Source organism: Corylus avellana, chromosome ca5 (assembly GCF_901000735.1).
Source record: "Corylus avellana chromosome ca5, CavTom2PMs-1.0".
NCBI classification, from domain to species: Eukaryota; Viridiplantae; Streptophyta; class Magnoliopsida; order Fagales; family Betulaceae; genus Corylus; species Corylus avellana.
In genome coordinates, this window is record NC_081545.1 from 21,600,772 (window position 1) to 21,620,091 (window position 19,320).

A 19,320-nucleotide genomic window follows, 5' to 3' on the forward strand; every position below is an offset into this window, starting at 1 on the left:
ATTTTTCCTTTTTTAAAAATAAAAAAATAAATAAATTAAATTAAGTGGGTGCCACGTGTCAACATTTGATTGGTCCACGTGGAATTTAGTTAAGTCAACTAACGGTCAACTGACAGAATGACTAATTTGGTCTATTATCAAAATCACAAAGACCTCCTGTGATAAAAATGAAACCCTAGGGAAAAAAAAAAAAAAAGAAGTTATGAAACCTCGGGGGAGGGGGGGTATTTAGTATTTAACCCTACATTCAATATATATCAAATATCCAATACATCAAATGCATTCAATATCCAATACATTCAATTCAATTCAATCCAATATCTACATTTACATTATCCAATACATTCAATTCAATTCAATTCAATCCAATATCTACATTTAAATTATCCAATACATTTCAATTCAATTCAATCCAATTTCTACATTTACATCCAATTAATCCAATTCATCCAACAAACTATTCCATGGTAAGAAAAAAAGTGGTTTGGCTGTAACTGTAAGTGTGTTGCATATTTACCGGGTTAGAGAAGGTCTGAATATACTCCTTAAGCCCTGCAAACATGCGACAACTTTGCTGGAATGGTTTCCAAATCTCCTATACATAGAAATTCGATTATATATTTCCAACATGCATGTGACAATTATAGATTTCATCCAACAAATACTTACCTCTATATTTTGTGGTAGAGGAAGCCCTTGAGCATAAAGTATCTGATCCACTCCAAGAACATTTAGCAGTTGCACATTCCTAGTGGTTATGATGATTTTACTTCCCAATCCAAACCAATTACGATTTTCCACCAGGGAATAAAGTTGGTCCAAATCATCTACATCGTCAAGAACAATTAAAACTTGTTTAAAGCAAAATTTTTCTTTAATTATGTCCATTCCTCTTGTAATATTTGTTTGGGTTAAATACTATTCCACTACTTGTAGTTTGCACCAAAATCAAATAGCCCTAGATTTTGAAAAATATCACAAATGGTACCTATGGTTAGCCAATAAACTCATTTGGTACCTCTGTCAAGATTCCGTTAAGTTTTTTAACGGAACGCCACATCACTTTTATACGTGGGCGTCACATGGCGTGGTACCTGGGTTTTTTGTTCCACATCATATTTTCTTTTGTATTTATTCACCCATTGGTTTTTTTGTATTTTAATTTTTTTTTTACAATTATTTCATTATTTTATTTGTTAAAAAATGGGGGTATTATAGGAATATAAAAAAATAAGTGACCTTTTTGATACATTTTAGCAGTTTTGGAGGCTATTTTAATTAGTACATTTTGAACATTGGAAGGTATATTGCAAACGGCTGATAGTTTAAGTGGCTTTTTTATATTTTTCCCTTTAAAAATTACATAAATTTGTTGAAATACTCATAAAATCTTTGTATCAATTCTTGTTTCATCATCTGCCGGTCAAAATAGTTAGAGTAGTACATATACTTTCAAGTGCTCACTTTCTAATGTGATAATAAAAATTATCATTTGATAAAATAAAATAAAAAATCATTTTTACTTGTTGCATAAATGAGTAAATTTGAGAGTGAACACTTAAAATATATGTAGCATTTATCAAATAGATATATTGACACCATCTTCTAGCTAGCTAGTTGGTAGGGATGTTTATAGGAGCATTTCTAAGTGTAGATTTTCTAAAAAATTATAGAACCAAGTTACGATTTGCTTCTCTATTCAAATACACTTTAAAATAGCTTCAACAGTTTCATGAAACTTTGCTATTCTTGATTCAAGGTGGAGCTGGAACATTCCAAATCACCCCAATTAAGTGAAAATGCAAACTACCCAAAGCCCAAAAAGAAAAAGTAGCAATCTTTGGCTTAATATAATTTTGGAAAAACCATATCATGTGTATATACATAGATGAAAAGAAAAAACAATGAAATCAGCTGATTTCACAAGGAGGAGGAGGAGGAAGATAGAGTTGATAGAGTAGTTGCAGAAGACGTTCTTGGGGAAGGCGATGTTTGCTTCAGCGCCACGGTTCCCAAAATGCTGCTTTTTCTCCTCTCTTCGTCTTTTATCACTTGTCCACCAAACAATTCTAGCTTCTCCATATTTGTGCTCTCGCCCATCTTCCTCCCTTTAAATAAAACAGACTCCACATTTTTCTGTGCCAACATATTTTCTGTGATTCCCAATATATCCTCATCCCCAACATGCTTTTTACCTAGACTGCCATTTCCCTGAATCCGAACATAATTACTTGTCCGACACTCACCAAACGCCAGTGAAACTACTTGATCCACCTGTACGTACGTTTGTAAAATCAAGATTAAATAAATACAATTATCTAATATATATATAAAAAAGATTCGTTGAAAATACAATTATATTTCGTACCATGTCAGCAGCTCCTTCTCCGGCAATGCCTACAAGGCCAGCGGGCGGACTTCCAATACCACATTCAGACACTCCGTTTCCCAAGGACACAACCAGCAGATCCTCCACTCCCTTACAAAGTGGAAATTCCAACTTGTTATGTAGCACGTGCGTAATTGCCGCAGCCGTTGGATTGTTCATCGCGATTTCACCGCTCACGGCCACCAACCTCGTCCTCCGGTCTACCGACGCTATCTCCACGGGCCTCACCGCCGAGGTGGCAGCGCACACGTCCCTCATCTTGAAATCGTAGCCGTCCATTTCCAGGGCATCCGCGCGGGAGAAGAGAAGCGGCGCGTTCGTGGACAGGTCGTGGCAGGGTATCAGAACCGACTTCAAAGTGTCCTTCAGAGTGGATTCTCCGAATGTTTTACGGAAGAGCCTCTCCGCCTTCGCCGGCCGGATAAACCGCCCTAAAACCCCCGACGGCGAGGACGGGAAGATCTTACGACGGTTCCGGACGAGGAACTTGAGGGCCTGGTCGGCGGTGAGCAATGGGGCGCCGTCTTTGCCGCGAGTGAAGAGAACGGCGGCGAGGATGCCGCCGGCGCCGGATCCGGCCACGACGTCGAAAAAGTCAGCAATGCGGGCATCGGGGTTGGCGGATATGCGGCGGAGGGTGGCCTCGAGGCGGGCGAGGGAAGTGGCGGCTAGGATGCCGTCGGTGGCGCCGCGGCCGTCGATGGAGAGGATCCTGACCTTGGAGGACGGCGTTGATTTCAAGTGTTGGGAGAGCTTTGGATCGTAGCCGCCGAAGAGGAAATTGTTCTCGAGGACGGAGAAGATTTCGTAGGTAAGTTTGTCGACGTCAATATTAAGCACTGCCGCCATTTCTCTTCGCAATTTGATATATTAAAATTTATGAGAGAGAGCTGCTGCTGTGGAGAAGAAATAGAATGAATTGCCATGGGGAGGCCCTGGGCTGCCTTTATATAGGGAACACATGTACGTGCACAGGGCATTACGCGTGTGTGTTTTTGTCCCATGAAATGGTTTTGACGCTTATAACCATGGGAATATTCAATATTTATTAGTAGCCGACACCAAGTTTACATGATTGTTTTGTTTATTATATCTTTTTTTCTTTAAAAAAATAAAAATAAAAACGGTAGGTTTTGGTGCTTTTAGAGGAGGTTACAACAATACAATTATATGTTAAAAAATAAAAAATAAAAAACAATACAATTATAACATTTTTTTTTTTTTAATCACTTTTCTTTCTTTGTCTTAAGCACTTGGATCCTTATAATTTTTCAGATTTATCCTATATACACTCAGGAGATCGAGAGGATCTCTTTCCTTTTATTTGATTCCTTCGTAGATAGGGAACAACATGCTAACATCTGCAAAACTTGCCAAATTAGCTTTCTTCATCTGATGACCCTCATGAAAAAGCAAAATTATGAAAAGGAGATGAAGATCCAAGATATAGATATATTGGGACCCAGTATCCAACATCTCGTCATTGGTGAAAAGCTTTTATAGAGTACAGCAAAAAGTTCTTTAAGCACAAAAGCAATGAGGTTACAAAGTCATAGATAGAAATAAAAATTCTTACAATAAAGTGATATCTATAACTTTAATCTTTCGCTAACCCATGAATAAATACAGTTAAAAAGCAGATGTGCTCCGAGCAACATACTAGATATAAAATATGGGTAATCAAATTTCTTAACAAAATTTATTTAAACTGACCGTAAGAGATAATCCTACACACCTAATTATCCAGAATATAAGAAATGATTATCCACATCTAATTATTCATTTTCACTCGTAAGGGCAGATCTAAAGGGTAAATACCTCTTATTTAAAATAAAAAATACAAACAAACAATCAACGATTAACAACGGCGGAAAAAGAAATAAATGACACAACACAGTGAAAAATAAACAAATGCATAGCAAAGATGTTAAAGTTATTGATCTAGTCAGAAAACACCTACAAAAATAAAGAAAAAATCAAAAGGAGAGGGAAAGATTGGAGCGGAAAGTAGCTCCCTCCCGCTGGTGTAAATTTTAATATGATTGATTTTCGATGAATAACGTCCATTTATTTGTTACCAACGTGAAAGAGAAACATCAGCTCAAAGCTTCCGAAAGATCCAAGTAGGGCCTCATAAGATGCTGTGGGTTATCGTACAGAGGCTAAAATGTCTTTTTCTTGTACGGTTGTACACACATTTAATGCCAAATATCTTCTTTTTTATTTCTCTTTATTTCTACTACCACTAGTCAGCCACGGATCCTGATTTGATATTTCAGTGCATTATGTCAACAACTTGATAGATTATGTAAAAGTTTCGAATAATTTTAAAACTCTTTCTTGAATTTTTTTTGTTTATGAGTTTTTCTAAGAATAATATACCTATTAAAATACAATAATAATTAATTATAAATTCAATGATAATTTTAATAATCACATTATTTTTGTAAGAATTCAAAAGAAACATAAAAGAGATTTATAGCATTATTCACAAATATCTACCATGAGAATTACACAATTTATGTATTTAATACAAAGTTTTTTTTTAAAATTAATAGATTTGAGTTGATAAATTTAATATTTTTTAATTAATAAATTGAATTAAAGTTCACATAAATTCATGCCTCGACATGATTTGAACCCGACATATAACATTTAGCATTATCAATTTTTTACACGACATATGAATTCAACACAAAATTAACGTATTAGAATCGAAGAGTTTAACATGTTTAATTAAATGGGTTAGAATCAACATAACCTAAGCTCAAGACACAAATAAGAATAGTCATTCCTAAGTATGAGTTAGCCTCACTTGTTTGGATACGTGTTGAGATAGTTTAAACTCTCACTTGTTCAACCATCTATCCAAACAAATAAGGCTTATGCTAAAGGCTAAATTAGAATTTTAGATTAAATTAGTAAAACTAAATAATAATATTTCTTGGAGGGTAAAATAAATTTTGAAGGGTATATTTATTTAAAAAAAAATTAGGAAAAATTATAATATTTTGGGAGACTACGGCCCAAGGCTACACTTGAGTCCACCTCTAACTCGCATATAGTTTCACGTAAGATTGGTTACATTTATTCTTATTTTTTTCACACTTATTTTCACATTCCTTTAAGTGATTTTTAAAAGGAAAAGTTTCTAATAAATTTCGGAGTTAACGCATGAAAACAAAAAAGACCCTAATTTTTTTTCTTTTTTTGAATTTTTAGTCCTTGAGTCAATCGAAAAAAATGTCATAAGTTATTCCGTTTTATTTTCTTTCAAATGTTTAGTGTGACTAACGTCTGTCATTCATTTTCAACTTTTTTTCCACCTCACTATATTAATTTAATTAAAAAATCAAATCTAAAACAAAATTAAAGCATGGCCAATGGTGGGGTTTTCACCCCAAACCCACCATAGGAGTGGCTTCCAACACCCATGTGGTGACTTTCCGAGCGCCCATGTATGTTGGTGTGTTCAATTAAGATGATTTTATTGAGTGGCGGAGCTAGAAAATTCATATTAAGGGTTTTTTTTTTTTTTTTTGGGACTTGGGTAGGAAAACAGGAAAAAAAAAAAAAAACTGAAGTGTCGGCCCAAAGCCTCAAGTGATTCTGCCACTGATTTTTTTCAAATTCAATAATATTAAAAAAAAAAAAAAAAAAAAAAAGGTGTGAAAAAAATGAGAGTGTACTATATGAAAATAAATGAGGATATCTTTCAGATTTTCGTACACTTGAAACTGCAAATAAAATATCTAAGGTGTTGACGCTGTCAATACAGTTGTCCGGGGACCCGTACATACCAAATGCAAAGTACCATTCTGCTTAGCTGTGACAAAGAAGGAGCAACTTCCATTTCTTTGAATTAAAAAAAATTCGATTTACACGTGAGCTTATATACCAAATTTGGTTTCATTATGTACCTTCTTCAAGTTGTGGCCGCAGCAATAGGAAAGCTAGGAGAGTAAGTTCAACCAATTTTGTCCTTTTCTTTTTTTTTTCTTTTTCTTTTTCTTTTTTTGGGTTTCTTTGGAAAGTCAAAACTATTAAATGGACACAAAAATTGGTTGAATCCTAGAATGTTTTGGAGAGGTCAATTTACTACGAGTAATGTTAGAAGTTATTTTTGTATCACTCTAAAAATGATATGGCTTCTAAAATTATTATTGGCCTTGTAATTGATTATTATTAAATTTTGATCAAATGATAATTTTAAAAAACGCCCCATTCTTTCTTTATTATTATTTTTTTTTAAAAAAAAGTATTCATTTTTGTATATATTAATCAATAAAAAAGATAGAGCAAATTGTTTTATCCGAATAATATAAAATTGGACACACGCGAGCTTATGTACCAAATTTGGTTTCATTTATTAGCTTCTTCAAGTTGTAGCCGCAGCAATAGGAAATGTTGTGAGAGTAAGTTCAATCAATTTTGCCCTTTATTTATTTATTTTTTTTTGGGTTCAATCAACTCTTAAATGGACACAAAAATTGGTTGAATCCTAGAAATGGTTTTGAGAGGTCAATTTACTACGGCTAATGCTAAAAGTCACTCTTAAAATGATGTGACTTCTAAAATTATTATTGACCTTATAATTGATCATTATTGAATTTTGATCAAATGATACTTTTAAAAGTCAATTATTTTTTCCTTTTTTTTTTTTTAAAAAAAAAACGTATTCGTTTTCGTATATGTTAATCAATAAAAAAAAAAGATAAAGCAGATGGTTTTATCCGAATAATATCAGAGATACAATCTGGAATCTCTCCCAACCACATCCTATTCAAACCCTACCGTGCAGCCACCTTTGCTAACCCATGAGTTGCAAAGTTAGCCCCATAGTCAACCTTCCAGTGAGAGAACGTGTGCAAGAGCATTCTCATATCTGTTATAAGTCACTGTATTCTTAGAGTAATATAAAAGTGACACAAGAGTGACTTCTAAAATTACTTATTTATTACCGTTGAGTCATATTGTAAATTTTCATGATAATATATTATAAACTTAATTAATTAATCTGAGATAGCAAAATCATAAACTGATAATTAATTAGAGAGATGAGTTTCTTGTTGAAAACATGTTGTCATTATTAAATAAAATAAAATTGGATACATTAATTCTGTACCAAAATCCATACTAAAAAGACAATCATCGATCCCACACGACTTTGAACTTTGAAGAGAGCTTCGTGAGGGTTTCCTGGCACATCACCGACGCCCAAGTGCATGTCTCTGACGCCGATCGAAAAGAAATACCGAATCTGGAAAAGCCGATATTTTGTCCAGTAGACCATGCCGGCCCATCTGGGGACACCGCCAAATCGAGCGGTAGGTAAGATATATAGACTTTGGCTTTAATTCAGAAACAGGACCACCACGCATTCTTGTCGAACCAACCACCTTAACTTTTAACATGCTTTTCAACCAGGCAATTTCGATGGTTTCTTAATTATGTGGTTAGGCGTTTAATCATTTGTTTATTTTCCATCTGGTTAGTTAAAATATTAATTCATTTGTTCCAAGTGGGTTTTATGAGTTTAAATAGTTTACCTTGTCTGATGGTATGGCACTGTACGTGGATAGAAGGGAATAATCTTTTTATATATATAGAATAGTTTACACTATTTAATCATAATCATAATCATAATCATAATCATAATCATAATCATAATATAATTGTTTATTTTCTGCATATAATATTAATAATATAAGGTGTGTTCTGCCCGGATGATGACAAACTACTTCAAACTTTTTTCCCTCCATAATAAACAAAGATACTCACACGTGTGACAAAGGGACAAACAAGGCAAAGAAAGACGGAAAGGAGCAAGGTACGGACGACCATTCATTGTATGCGCTGTCATTCCTAGGCGACAATGTTGAAGAATATTTTTATAGGGCTGAATTAGTTGATATGGCTCTTAAAAATAAAAAAATGAAAAATAGAGGGTTAGAGCTCAAAATATGTCCACAACACTCCGGTTTGATGTTCGCGGCACTACGCTTCTTTTTCATGCCGGGTTATGTAACACTATCTTTTCGTAAGAAGATAATATTATGCATTTCTCATGAGGTTATAAACATTCCGTAAACTAAAATATTAATAATTCATCATAGTCTCCTAATATTATTACAACTCATCTAATAAAACTTCAAATTTAAACTTCAAATCTTATGATAGAAAGTAAAAGGAAAATCAAATCATGCTAATGTGCTAAGTTCACTTGTTCCACTCCTTTTCTAGTTGTGGCTTCTGTCTCTAGTTCTCATAGCTTGTAGAATAACCATTGCTTTCATTTTGATTATTTTTTTTTTAATAAAAGAAATCATGGAAAATCAAGTGTGAGTTGAATACTCAGTAAGTAGATACATCATACAGTAAATGAAGTTGAAAACATCATAAGTTCCAAAACAACAACCAATAAAAATATCCGTATGCATAACAAAATCATTTTCTTATTAATTCAATATCATGTTGGCCAACACACATTTATGCCATGTGTGCAAGGGTTGGCGGTCACAAGGATCCCGGTTCCAATCCTGTGGCCCCAGATGGAACCGCATCAAGGATATGGACATCACTCAATAAACTATGGTGCATGATAAGCGCCAAATATTGCACATTCAAGCCCCTTAACTTGCATGTGTTAATTCTTTAGCATTGTTATTTATTTGATTTTGTGTTGTTTTAAGTTTTCAAGTATTTAATAAAGATACAAGAAATACCATTGATTTTAGGCTTAAAACGCACTTTGAAAAGACTTAGAAGATATGGTTAAGCTTAAGTAATCATAATAAATTGATGTGGTCTTTTTGTGTTCAAAAATATCAATAATAAAATTAATACTCGCAATAGGACGAATCCTTGTGGGATAGGGCTATATAAAGGGTGTCGAACCTCAAGGACTACGTGAGTGTTGTTATCAAGCTTGTCAAGATCAAATATAACTTAATTAAAACAAGTTTGATTTGTTTTGTTTTTATAAAGTAAATGCATAAAATAAAACAAGAGTAGTGATGAGAGATAGAATAGGGGTTGATTTCACCACTAACCGTATAACAATGGTCAATTATAAATTAATAAAGGAAATTCATATTATGCATGATATAAGGCTCGTCTCACTCGAGTAGTTAAGAAATTACCATAATTAAGAAATACGTATAATTTATCTTCGGTTGGCATAGACCGTCTACCTAACTACTAAGATGCGGTACGATTCGTCTTCACTAGGTATGAATTATCTAATTTCTTAATAGGCTACACACAATTAATGAATAAGCATAATCCATCTTCGGTTGGCACAAACTGTCTACCTAAATAACATTAAACTAGGGTGTAGTACAATTCATCTTCCCTAAGCATGGCTTATCATATCCTATTGATCATGTGTCAGTTAAAAACCATTGTATAACAATCATTCTTACAATTACAGAAAATATGAAGGATTGAGTTCAATCAATATAAAAAACTTTGTAAGACAAGATAAGAAATTCATAATGATTGAATATAAACATTATGATCAATTCTCACAGTTATACAACCATCATGCATATAGAAAAACCCAAATTAAAATACAATTAAACTATTAGTTGGAAAAGGCTACATCAACGCCCTATTACGGATCAGAAAAATGTAGGGTGTAAAACATTTCCTAGAAGCCTTAGAAATCCCAGAAAAATCGTACTTCAATCTCCTAGTCAAATTAGGAAGCAATCCTAGTACAAATCGGAGTAGGATTCATCCATATTTACGTTCTTTTATTTCGGGACTATTTTGGAATAACAAACGTCCGAATTAGGAAAATCATATTTCACAATGATTTGTAGTATTTGAAAGTAGCTTTCCAATGTTGCTAGTTTCACCTCAATCCGATACTTGAGCGAAAATTTATGGTTAAAATACTGAGACATGTGCAGAATCCAAATTTGAATCCAATCCGATTTTAACTTCAATTAGAGAAATTTCAGTTTAATCATTTCCTTGATTTGATTAAACTTAGCCACATATTCTAGGTCTTCTCAAAGTAAATTTTAAGCCCAAAATCAATGGTATTTCTTGTATCTTTATTAAACACCTTAAAATTTAAAAGAACACAAAATCAAACAAATAACAATGCTAAATAATTAACATATGCAAGTTAAGGGGCTTAAATGTGCAACATTTGACACTTATCAGTATACTTAAGTGAGCCATTCCCGGCGGACCATACAGGATCGCTGCCTCCACCCCTTTAGCTTTGGTACCATCGCTCATTCAGTCATAAGGCCATTAAGTATTTTAAAACATTTCATACATTCAAACATTCATTTCCATTTCTTTTCTTTCTTTCATTCTTTCATTCTTTCTTTTCCTTTCATTATTTTTCATCAAGTAACATAACATACTTATAACATTTTCATAAGATAGTGGAAGCATTTACATAAAATCATTTTCATACAAAATCATATAATTTTTGATACATTAAAAGGGGCTATCAAAGAAAGGCTAATATTGTATTTTGTTTCCTTTGAAACAACTTTAAGAAAACATAACATTAACATTTGGAAGAAATCAAAGGTATGATCGTATCTACTTACCTTGCTCCTTAGCTTCCACAGTTCAATACTCTTCACTTAGTAACCTAAGCAAATATTCACAATAATTACTCTTTTTAACACTCTCGTAAGCCATTCATTATTTCCCATTGTTTTATCCTCCTAAACATTGCTTTCCATACTAAAGGTAGATCTGATTTCTCGTCTTAAAACACTTATTTCATATCTCAAATTCCATTATTTCCTTTAAATGATCATGCTATGCATGTATGCTCAAATACTACACATGGATTATGCCAAATAAATCTATTTTCATGCTCTCTAGAGTGTAGATGTTAACACTACATATTACTAGTCTTGATAGGGTTCTTAGCTAACCCTAAAGTTTCCTAGACAGATCTGGACTTGGGTAGAAATATTGGTTCTTAAGGCTTCAAGGTTCAACTAGTGTGTTTGTGTGTGTGTGCTGTGATTCCAACAACATGTTAGCAAAGATTACTTCGCTGTAAATCCTATAAGTGACCACAAATTACATGATTTGAATTATTAGGAATGTAACTCAAAGAGAAATTTTACTCTAGGGTCCAACTATAGCAAAATATCTTTTCAAAATGGCCCAACGGTCACCTTTCTTGGTGACTGCGGTGCTACAAGAAGTTCGGCAGCAACCTAGTCTTAAGGTTTGGTCCTTATAATGCAATGCAACGCACTTAACAACTCATACACATATTATGATGGTGTCTCATACTTAGGAAAATCATGTAATCAAGCTTTACAACTATATTCATCTCTTTTAGGAGAAAAAAATCAGAACTAACATGCTTCCTTTAGTGTTGGCAGCAGGTATAGGAAGATTAAGCACCATCCATTTAATATACTTATCAATGTATTGCTAGATTTTCTTCATACTATTCATAAAACTAACACTATACATCAATTATAGGGCTCTCTTAGGAGACATTCATCAACTAACACTAACAAAAATCCGGTTGTCTTAGGAGAAAAACTGAAAGAATACAAGGATCGTGTTTTACTTCTAATCACCAAATACTAAGTTCAGATTTAAACAAACGAGTAATTTAAACATGAACAACGGAATAATAAAAACATCACAAACACAACACAACACAAAACTTTGTTGATGAAGTGGCAAATCCTTTGAACCAATCAAAGGTAAAAACTACTCCAGGGCAGCCAAACCCGGGAAATCACTATATGAAGATTCAAATTACAGATTATAGAAGATACTCACAACCCTTGAGAATCTCAAGACTATGTAAGAACAACAAGCTCCTAGCTCGTCACCAAACTGAACATCTTCATGGAGTGCATCTCCTTACTGACCCTTTGGTAGACTCTTCACCTTGTAGCAAATGACACCATTGTGTATGGAACTAACAACAACCAACCAAGAGAAAAAGGACAGCCCGAAGCTTTGACCATGTACGCTCTTGTAAAACCAACTCCTGAGACACATAGCTCGGAGTGAAACTTTTGAGATTGCTTAGAAAATTTTTTCCCAAAAAGTCTAAAGTGAACAATGACAGGAAAATCCTTTTATAGGGAAGACATTTTACTCTTCGCGTCTTAACATCACTCATTTCTCGTTAAGACGTAATGAACAAAACTTCTTAGATTTGAGATCTGAAAATGTTCACGTCTCAACGGGTCTGTCCTGACGGAGCATCTAACAAGATAACAAGAAGGATCTTCTTGACATGCATCACGTGTCCCGTCTTGACGATCCATCTGATGACAAAACAGGGAGTCCAACTTTAGTCCCCTTACAAGCCCGTCATGATGATGCAGTTGACAAGAAAACAGAAACTTCAACTTCAGTCTCGTTACAAGCCTGTCCTGACGATGCAGACGGCAAAACAGTAAGGTCCATTGTTGTGAAAATTTTAATCTACGGAACTGTTGCAATTGCTGCCTTTGCTGTGTGTGCGCTCGATTGCACTTGAGTGAAGATGCGGCAGTTAACGAGCACAGGTGCGCTTGAGCTTGCTGTCTTGGCCCCGAGTGCGTTCAATCATAGCAGGGTTGCAATCGATCGCACTAGCAGGGGTGTGCGGAAGGTACTGTGGTAGAACTGTAAAACAAGCCAAAACAAAACAACAAGAAAAATCTTTTTTTTTTTTTTTTAATTTTTTTAATTTTTTATTTTTATCAGTAACATGAATAAAACAAAACGAATTGCAGAAAAATAAAATCCTAATTATAACTAGTAGAAGAATAAAACTAATCTAGAAATAAATTAGTTTTAAAAATTAAACAATTCCCTAGCAACGGCGCCAAAAACTTGTTGTGCAAATTTTAATATACTCGTAAGTGTACGAATCGTTTGTAGTTTAATGGATTGCAAGTACGAGGTCGAACCCACAGAAAATTATATTTTTGAAATAGCAATTTAAATTAAACTAATTAATTCCTAACCTAGTTACAAAAAGGTTTTGAATTTTGATTTTTGAAATTAAAAGACAAACATAAACTAATTAAAATAAACTAAGAGATAAAAGACTAAGGTTTGGGAATTCACACTCATCGAATCATAACAACATACTTCCATGTTTATCAATATTAATCTGAAGTTCTAACAATTTAAATCTTAGATATGTTTTACTATGCTTCAACAGTTAATCAAAACCATCCCATGTATCCATTCATTGCACAAATCACAAAAGGAATCCAATATCAATTAAATCATCAGATGTATCCGTAAATCACAAAAGATATCTAATCTTAATTGAAACACCAAATGTATCCGTAGAACAAATCATCCAATTATTTAGGCAAATAAAATCAAGCAATCAATTATGTGAAATTATCTTAAATCATCAAGTGTATCCTTGAATCACAAAAGATATCCAAGAATCACTTCACACATTGAAAATAAGTAAAACAATTGAAATATTAAACCTAATAAAATCAGATAAATAAAGACTTCATGAAAGTATTGATGTTCTTCATCGGTGAGGTTTCATCCCCAACTTTAGTTGGGAATTTAGCTCCACATAAAAATAAAACCTAAATCTAAAGAAAACCTGAACTAAAAAGAGAAAAACTGTAGAATTTTGCTCTCTAGAATTCTATATATTTTCTTGAACGCAAAAAAGACTATTTATAGGCTTAGGGAAGTCCTAGAATCCCAAGTAAACTGTTACGAGAATTCGTAACTGAACATATAATTCGCCTGTCAACCGAAAAAAAAGCAGGATCTTGCTTCTTATTCCGACCTATTTTCGCTAAATAATTAGCGGTAGGAAATCTGAGGTTCCTAGGCCTCCAAACACTAGGTTTGAGAATTAAATTTTGCATGCTTCATTGTACCCCAAACATGGGTTTAAATAGAACTACAATTTAGGTCAATCCTTTTAGGATTTGTAAAAGTAATACTACCTAGACTAGGAAAATAAAAGAGAATATCCTTGACCTACACGGCATTGGAAAAAGTCTCCTTATTAGAATAGGACTAAAATACTACTATTAACCTATAGTGGAGTAAACCTCCTTATTGGAATAGGACTACAATACTATGCTCGTAACATTCCTCCCCCGTTGAGTGCGTCCTTGTCCTCAAGGACAAAATTTGGAAAACGAGCCTTCATGTTGGAAAATTCTTCCCAAGTAGCATCTGCTGGACTGAATCCCTGCCAATGGATGAGGATTTCCCTGTTGTCGGTGTTACCACGGTACTTTAAGACAGCTTGAGGCTGAAGTTGTTAAGACTTGCCACTGTTAACTTCCGGCATAACGGTACTTGTGGACACTTGGTTGCCCACCTTAAGTTTAAGTAACAATACATTGAAAACTGGATGAACCTTGGATTTAGTTGGTAATTCCACCCGATAATCTACTTCACCAATACGCTCCAACACGCGGTATGGTCCGTAGAACTTGGCCGCTAGCTTCATGTTAGACCGCTTCTCCAACGAATGTTTCCTATAGGGTTGGAGGCGAACATACACCAGATCACCCGGCTGAAAGACACGCTCAAGGTGCCTACTATCATAGATCTGTTTCATTCTATTCTGAGCCACTTGTAACTTGAGTCTCACATCTTTGAGCAACTGATCTCTTTCCAATAGATCATGTTCCACTGCTTCTACTCTCCCAGTCCCTGGGATATAAGAAAGTAATGTGGGAGGGCGTCGGCTGTATACCACCTCAAAAGGGGTCTTGCTAGTACTAGCATGATAACTAGTATTGTATGTATACTCAACCCAAGATAACCACTTGACCCAATCCTTGGGTTTGTCCCCTATGAAGCAACGGAGGTACATTTCTAAGGTACGGTTGACTACCTCTGTCTGACCATCCGTTTGAGGATGATATGCTGAGCTAAAATTAAACCGAGTACCTTGCAATTGAAAGAGCTCTTGGCTAAACTTGCTGGTGTGTTGTGCCAAATACTAACTAAATCAATAGATAATATTTAGTACGTTTTAACTCGCAAGTGCACAAGATCAAAACAATAGTATAGTGTAGCAAGTACGAGGTCGATCCCATGAGGATTGTGATTTTATTAAGAATTGGGAAAAATATTAATTTGTCACTAAATTAATATTATGAAAAATAAATAAAAAGATATAAAGATAAATGTAAAGCTAAAGGTAGGGTTTTGATATCCACCACTAATTATATTTAGCTAATATAACAATATGCCAATGCTTTAATCATGTTATATCTACTTAATGTTTGTCAACCTAAGGGCATGGCGTATACTCCTTAAGCTATAGATTTTCCTAAGCAACGAGTTAGGCATGGCGTATACTCTAACTCTTTTCTTTTCTAAGGGATTTAGCATGGTGTATACTAAGTTGTTCCTTAGGAAAGCATATACTCTATGGAAATCGACAAACACATCAAGACTAGGGCATGGGCGTATACTCCCGGTTCCCCATGTTGATTAAACCAAGAACCGCGGTGTGGATTCTTTTGTTACTTTTATTAAACCCAGGACTAAACCATCCAAATTGATTTAACTAACTAGTCCATACCACATGCATATGTTGATCAAGCACACACATATGAGGAATTCATGCAAGCAAGTATTAATCAAGTTAAGTAGCACAACAAGATCATTACAAAGGCATCAATATTGAAATATTAACTAAACATAACTAGGGCTTCAATCTAGCCCTACTAAATAAATTAGCTACACATAAAGTTGATGTTAAACATCTTCATCAAATAAAAGAAAAGAAAGAAAAGAAAAGAAAGCAAAAGAATAAACTCGAAACTTGAACTAGAAGAGCTCCAATTCTTCTCCTTCTAAAAGTCTCCTACTCTAGAGACTTAAGGGTCTATTTATAGGCTTTAGAAGTCCTTGACAAACTAGTAAACCTAGGAATTTCATAGGGTTTCAAAACCTATTACAATTGGGAGTTGGAAAACCCTAATATGGAAAGAATGACAATCTGGCCGCAGCTTTGATGTGTCTCCTGCGCATGGGTGCGATTGATCGCAACCCGTGTGCGCTCGATTGCAGGTTTGCGATCGAGCCTCTTCTATTGTGCGCTCAAGCGCTCGTGGCCTGCTTCATGCTTTGTCTTCTGGTACTGTGCTCGATCGCAGTGTTAGGGGCTCCCATTTTTTCCATCTTCTCTCTTTGAGCCCAAAGCTTCCCGATTTACTTCATTTTCTTCCAAAAGCCTGCAAAAGTGTGAAAAACACAAAAATGAATTAAAATGGCCTAATTAACTAAATCCAAAGGATTAAAACATGTAAGTTAAGGATTGAAAATATGAATATTTTAGCACTTAATACACCCTCAAACTTACATATTGCTAGTCCCTTAGCAATACAAAGCTAACAATTAAATGGAAAACTAAAAACAAAAAGATAAATCCATCTTTCGTGGGATGTACGATTGCATTTAGCATATGCAACAAGCCTTTTAAACCTCTAGGAGTTCCCTAGAGGACGAGTGAAGTCTCGTGAGGGTTTTCCAGAAATGCTACCCACAAACATCATGCACAGTTCATGTTATCTCAAAATTAAAGCATCACTTCAAGATCATGATTTTTATTCATTAGCAAGCTTAAAAAGATGAACTCCATCTTCACAATGAATTGAAATCTCAAAGTGCAATTACTTACAAAGGACATGCTAAATCATCACAAGTTTGAAATTTGTGTACAGTGAATTAGTACAAAATTATGAGGCTTCCAAATCTTTCCAATATGTAATGTCTCCATATCTCAAAATTCCCTAGAATCCCTATTAGAATGAACAACTATGGCATATTTTTTTCTTTCTCTCTTTTTTTTTGGTTAGGTTGTGCAATGTTCGGTTCCCTTAAGCTTTCTAATTGACTCTTGTAGTGAGTGTTAAGTCAATGAATACCCAATCAGATGGTTTTAGGGCATTAGGTGTAGAGACACCCATAAGGATCTACTAACTCGAGTCAAAGAGGCTACCAAACCAAACTAACCATGACATTGATCAAATCCAAATTTTTCACCTTTTGACGTGAACACTCAATGCTTTGAGGCAAGAAGTCCAGTTACTCAGTGAAAAGCTTATCAATGATCTTTTATTTATATCTCTTTTTTCTTTTCATCACTATATATGCCATAGTGTCATCTAATAAGTCATCCAATTTCATCCAAGATGCAGAAACACGCATATCAGACCTCATGTCATACCTCACAGATTATGTGCTAATGTTCTTGTGTGATCAGATCAAACATGTGATTTTTTAACTGTCCTAATGTTGTTCTACAATTACCCACATAAATTAATAGGCAAATAACTGGATGTTTTACCCGCAAGTGCACGAGATCAACATTGTAGTATAGTGTGCAAATACGGGGTCATTGCCACAAGGACTGCTGAATCTTGTCTAAATTAAATTCCCAAAGTAAAATAAAACAAAGATTAGATTTGAATTGATAATGATAACAAGGTAGGGCTTTGATATCCACCACTAATTATATTAAGTTAATATATCAATATGCCAATGTTTTGATCAAGTTATGTCTATCTAATGTTTGTCAACCTAAGGGCATGGGTGTATACTCCTTAAGCTATAGATTTTCCTAAGCAACGAGTTAGGCATGGGTGTATACTCAACTCTTTTCTTTCCTAAAGGATTTAGCATGGTATATACTAAGTTGTTCTTTAGAAAAGCATATGTTCTATGGAAATCGACAGACACCTGAGGCCTAGGGCATGGGTGTATACTTTCGGTTCCCCATGTTGATTAACCCAAGAATTGCGGTGTGGATTCTTTTGTCACTTATGTTAAACCCAAGACTCGGTCATCCAAATTGATTTAACTAACTAGTCCATACCACATGCACATGTTGATCAGGCACACACATATGAAGAGTTCATGAAACTAGGTATTAACCAAGTTAGATATCATAACATGATCATCACAGGGGCGCCAACATTGAATATTAACAAAACATAACTAGGGCTTCAATCTAGCTCTACTAATTAATTTAGCTACACATAAAATTGATGTTAAACATCTTCATAAAAGAAAAGAAAAGAAAAGAAAAGAATAAACCCGAGACTTAAACTTGAAGAGCTCCTATTCTTCTCCTTTCAAAAACCTCCTTATTCTAGAGACTTAAGGGTCTATTTATAGGCTTTAAAAGTCCTTGACAAACTAGTAAACCTAGGGATTTCGTAGGGTTTCAAAACCTTTTATAATTGGGAGTTGAAAAACCCTGATATGGAAAGAAAGACACTTTGGCCGCCACTTGATATGTCTCATGCGCATAGGTGCAATCGATCGCAGCCCGTGTGCGCTCGATCGCAGGTCTGCGATCGATCCTCTTTTGTTATGCGCTCGATCGCTCATGGCCTGCTTCGCGTTGTGTCTTCTCTAGTATTGCGCTCGATCGCAGGGAACCTGTGATCGATTGCAGTGTCAGGGGCTCCCATTTTTGCCATCATCTCTCTTTGAGCCCCAAATCTTCTAGATTTACTTCTTTTTTTTCCAAAAGCCTACAAAAGTATGGAAAACACAAAAAGGAATTAAAATGACCTAATTAACTAAAACCAAAGGATTAAAACATGCAAGTTAAGGGTTGAAAATGTGAATATTTTAGCACTTAACACTTAAGCAAGTAATCAAACTAACAAATTCTCTCATCAGATCATGTGTTCAAAATTTTAAGCTCACTGATGAATTCAAGTCACAATTCTTTTAGATTTACTTAAAATTTTAGGGCAAACATGAACATGCATAATTTTTATTTTTTATGTTTTATTATATATATATATATATATATATATATATATATATATATATATTTTAACAAACAAACACACAAAACAAATAATAAGAAATTGGGACAAAGTGTGTGAACAATCATGTGTGCCCATACCCCCAAACTTAAATGACACATTGTCCTCAATGTGTCTAAAACAAGGAAAGAA

The 19,320-nt window shown here is 34.5% G+C and overlaps 2 protein-coding genes across 2 annotated transcripts in view; both read right to left on the minus strand.

Moving 5' to 3' along the window:
* The window catches only part of LOC132181940 (disease resistance protein RML1A-like), a 3,232-nt gene extending 2,344 nt beyond the window's left edge, over nt 1-888 (minus strand). The window contains exon 1 of the mRNA XM_059595163.1: nt 670-888. Within this exon, the coding sequence (XP_059451146.1) occupies nt 670-888 (219 nt within the window). The remainder of the gene's footprint in view (nt 1-669) is intronic.
* Nucleotides 889-1,722: 834 nt separating this feature from the next.
* LOC132182781 (patatin-like protein 7) lies at nt 1,723-3,280 on the minus strand. Its single transcript, XM_059596119.1, has 2 exons — nt 2,369-3,280; nt 1,723-2,274 (listed from the first exon to the last, which is right to left on the minus strand). Exons 1-2 carry the CDS (start codon nt 3,236-3,238, stop codon nt 1,921-1,923), a joined length of 1,224 nt encoding a protein of 407 aa, XP_059452102.1. The 5' UTR covers nt 3,239-3,280; the 3' UTR covers nt 1,723-1,920.
* Nucleotides 3,281-19,320: the final 16,040 nt, after the last annotated feature.

Excerpts from the sequence above, each read along its gene's own strand:
- LOC132182781 (XM_059596119.1), bottom strand. The coding sequence starts at position 3,238 with ATGGCGGCAGTGCTTAATATTGACGTCGACAAACTTACCTACGAAATC. Across the intron at positions 2,275-2,368 it reads GAGAAGGAGCTGCTGACATG|GTGGATCAAGTAGTTTCACT; the intron begins GTACGAAATATA and ends ACGTACGTACAG.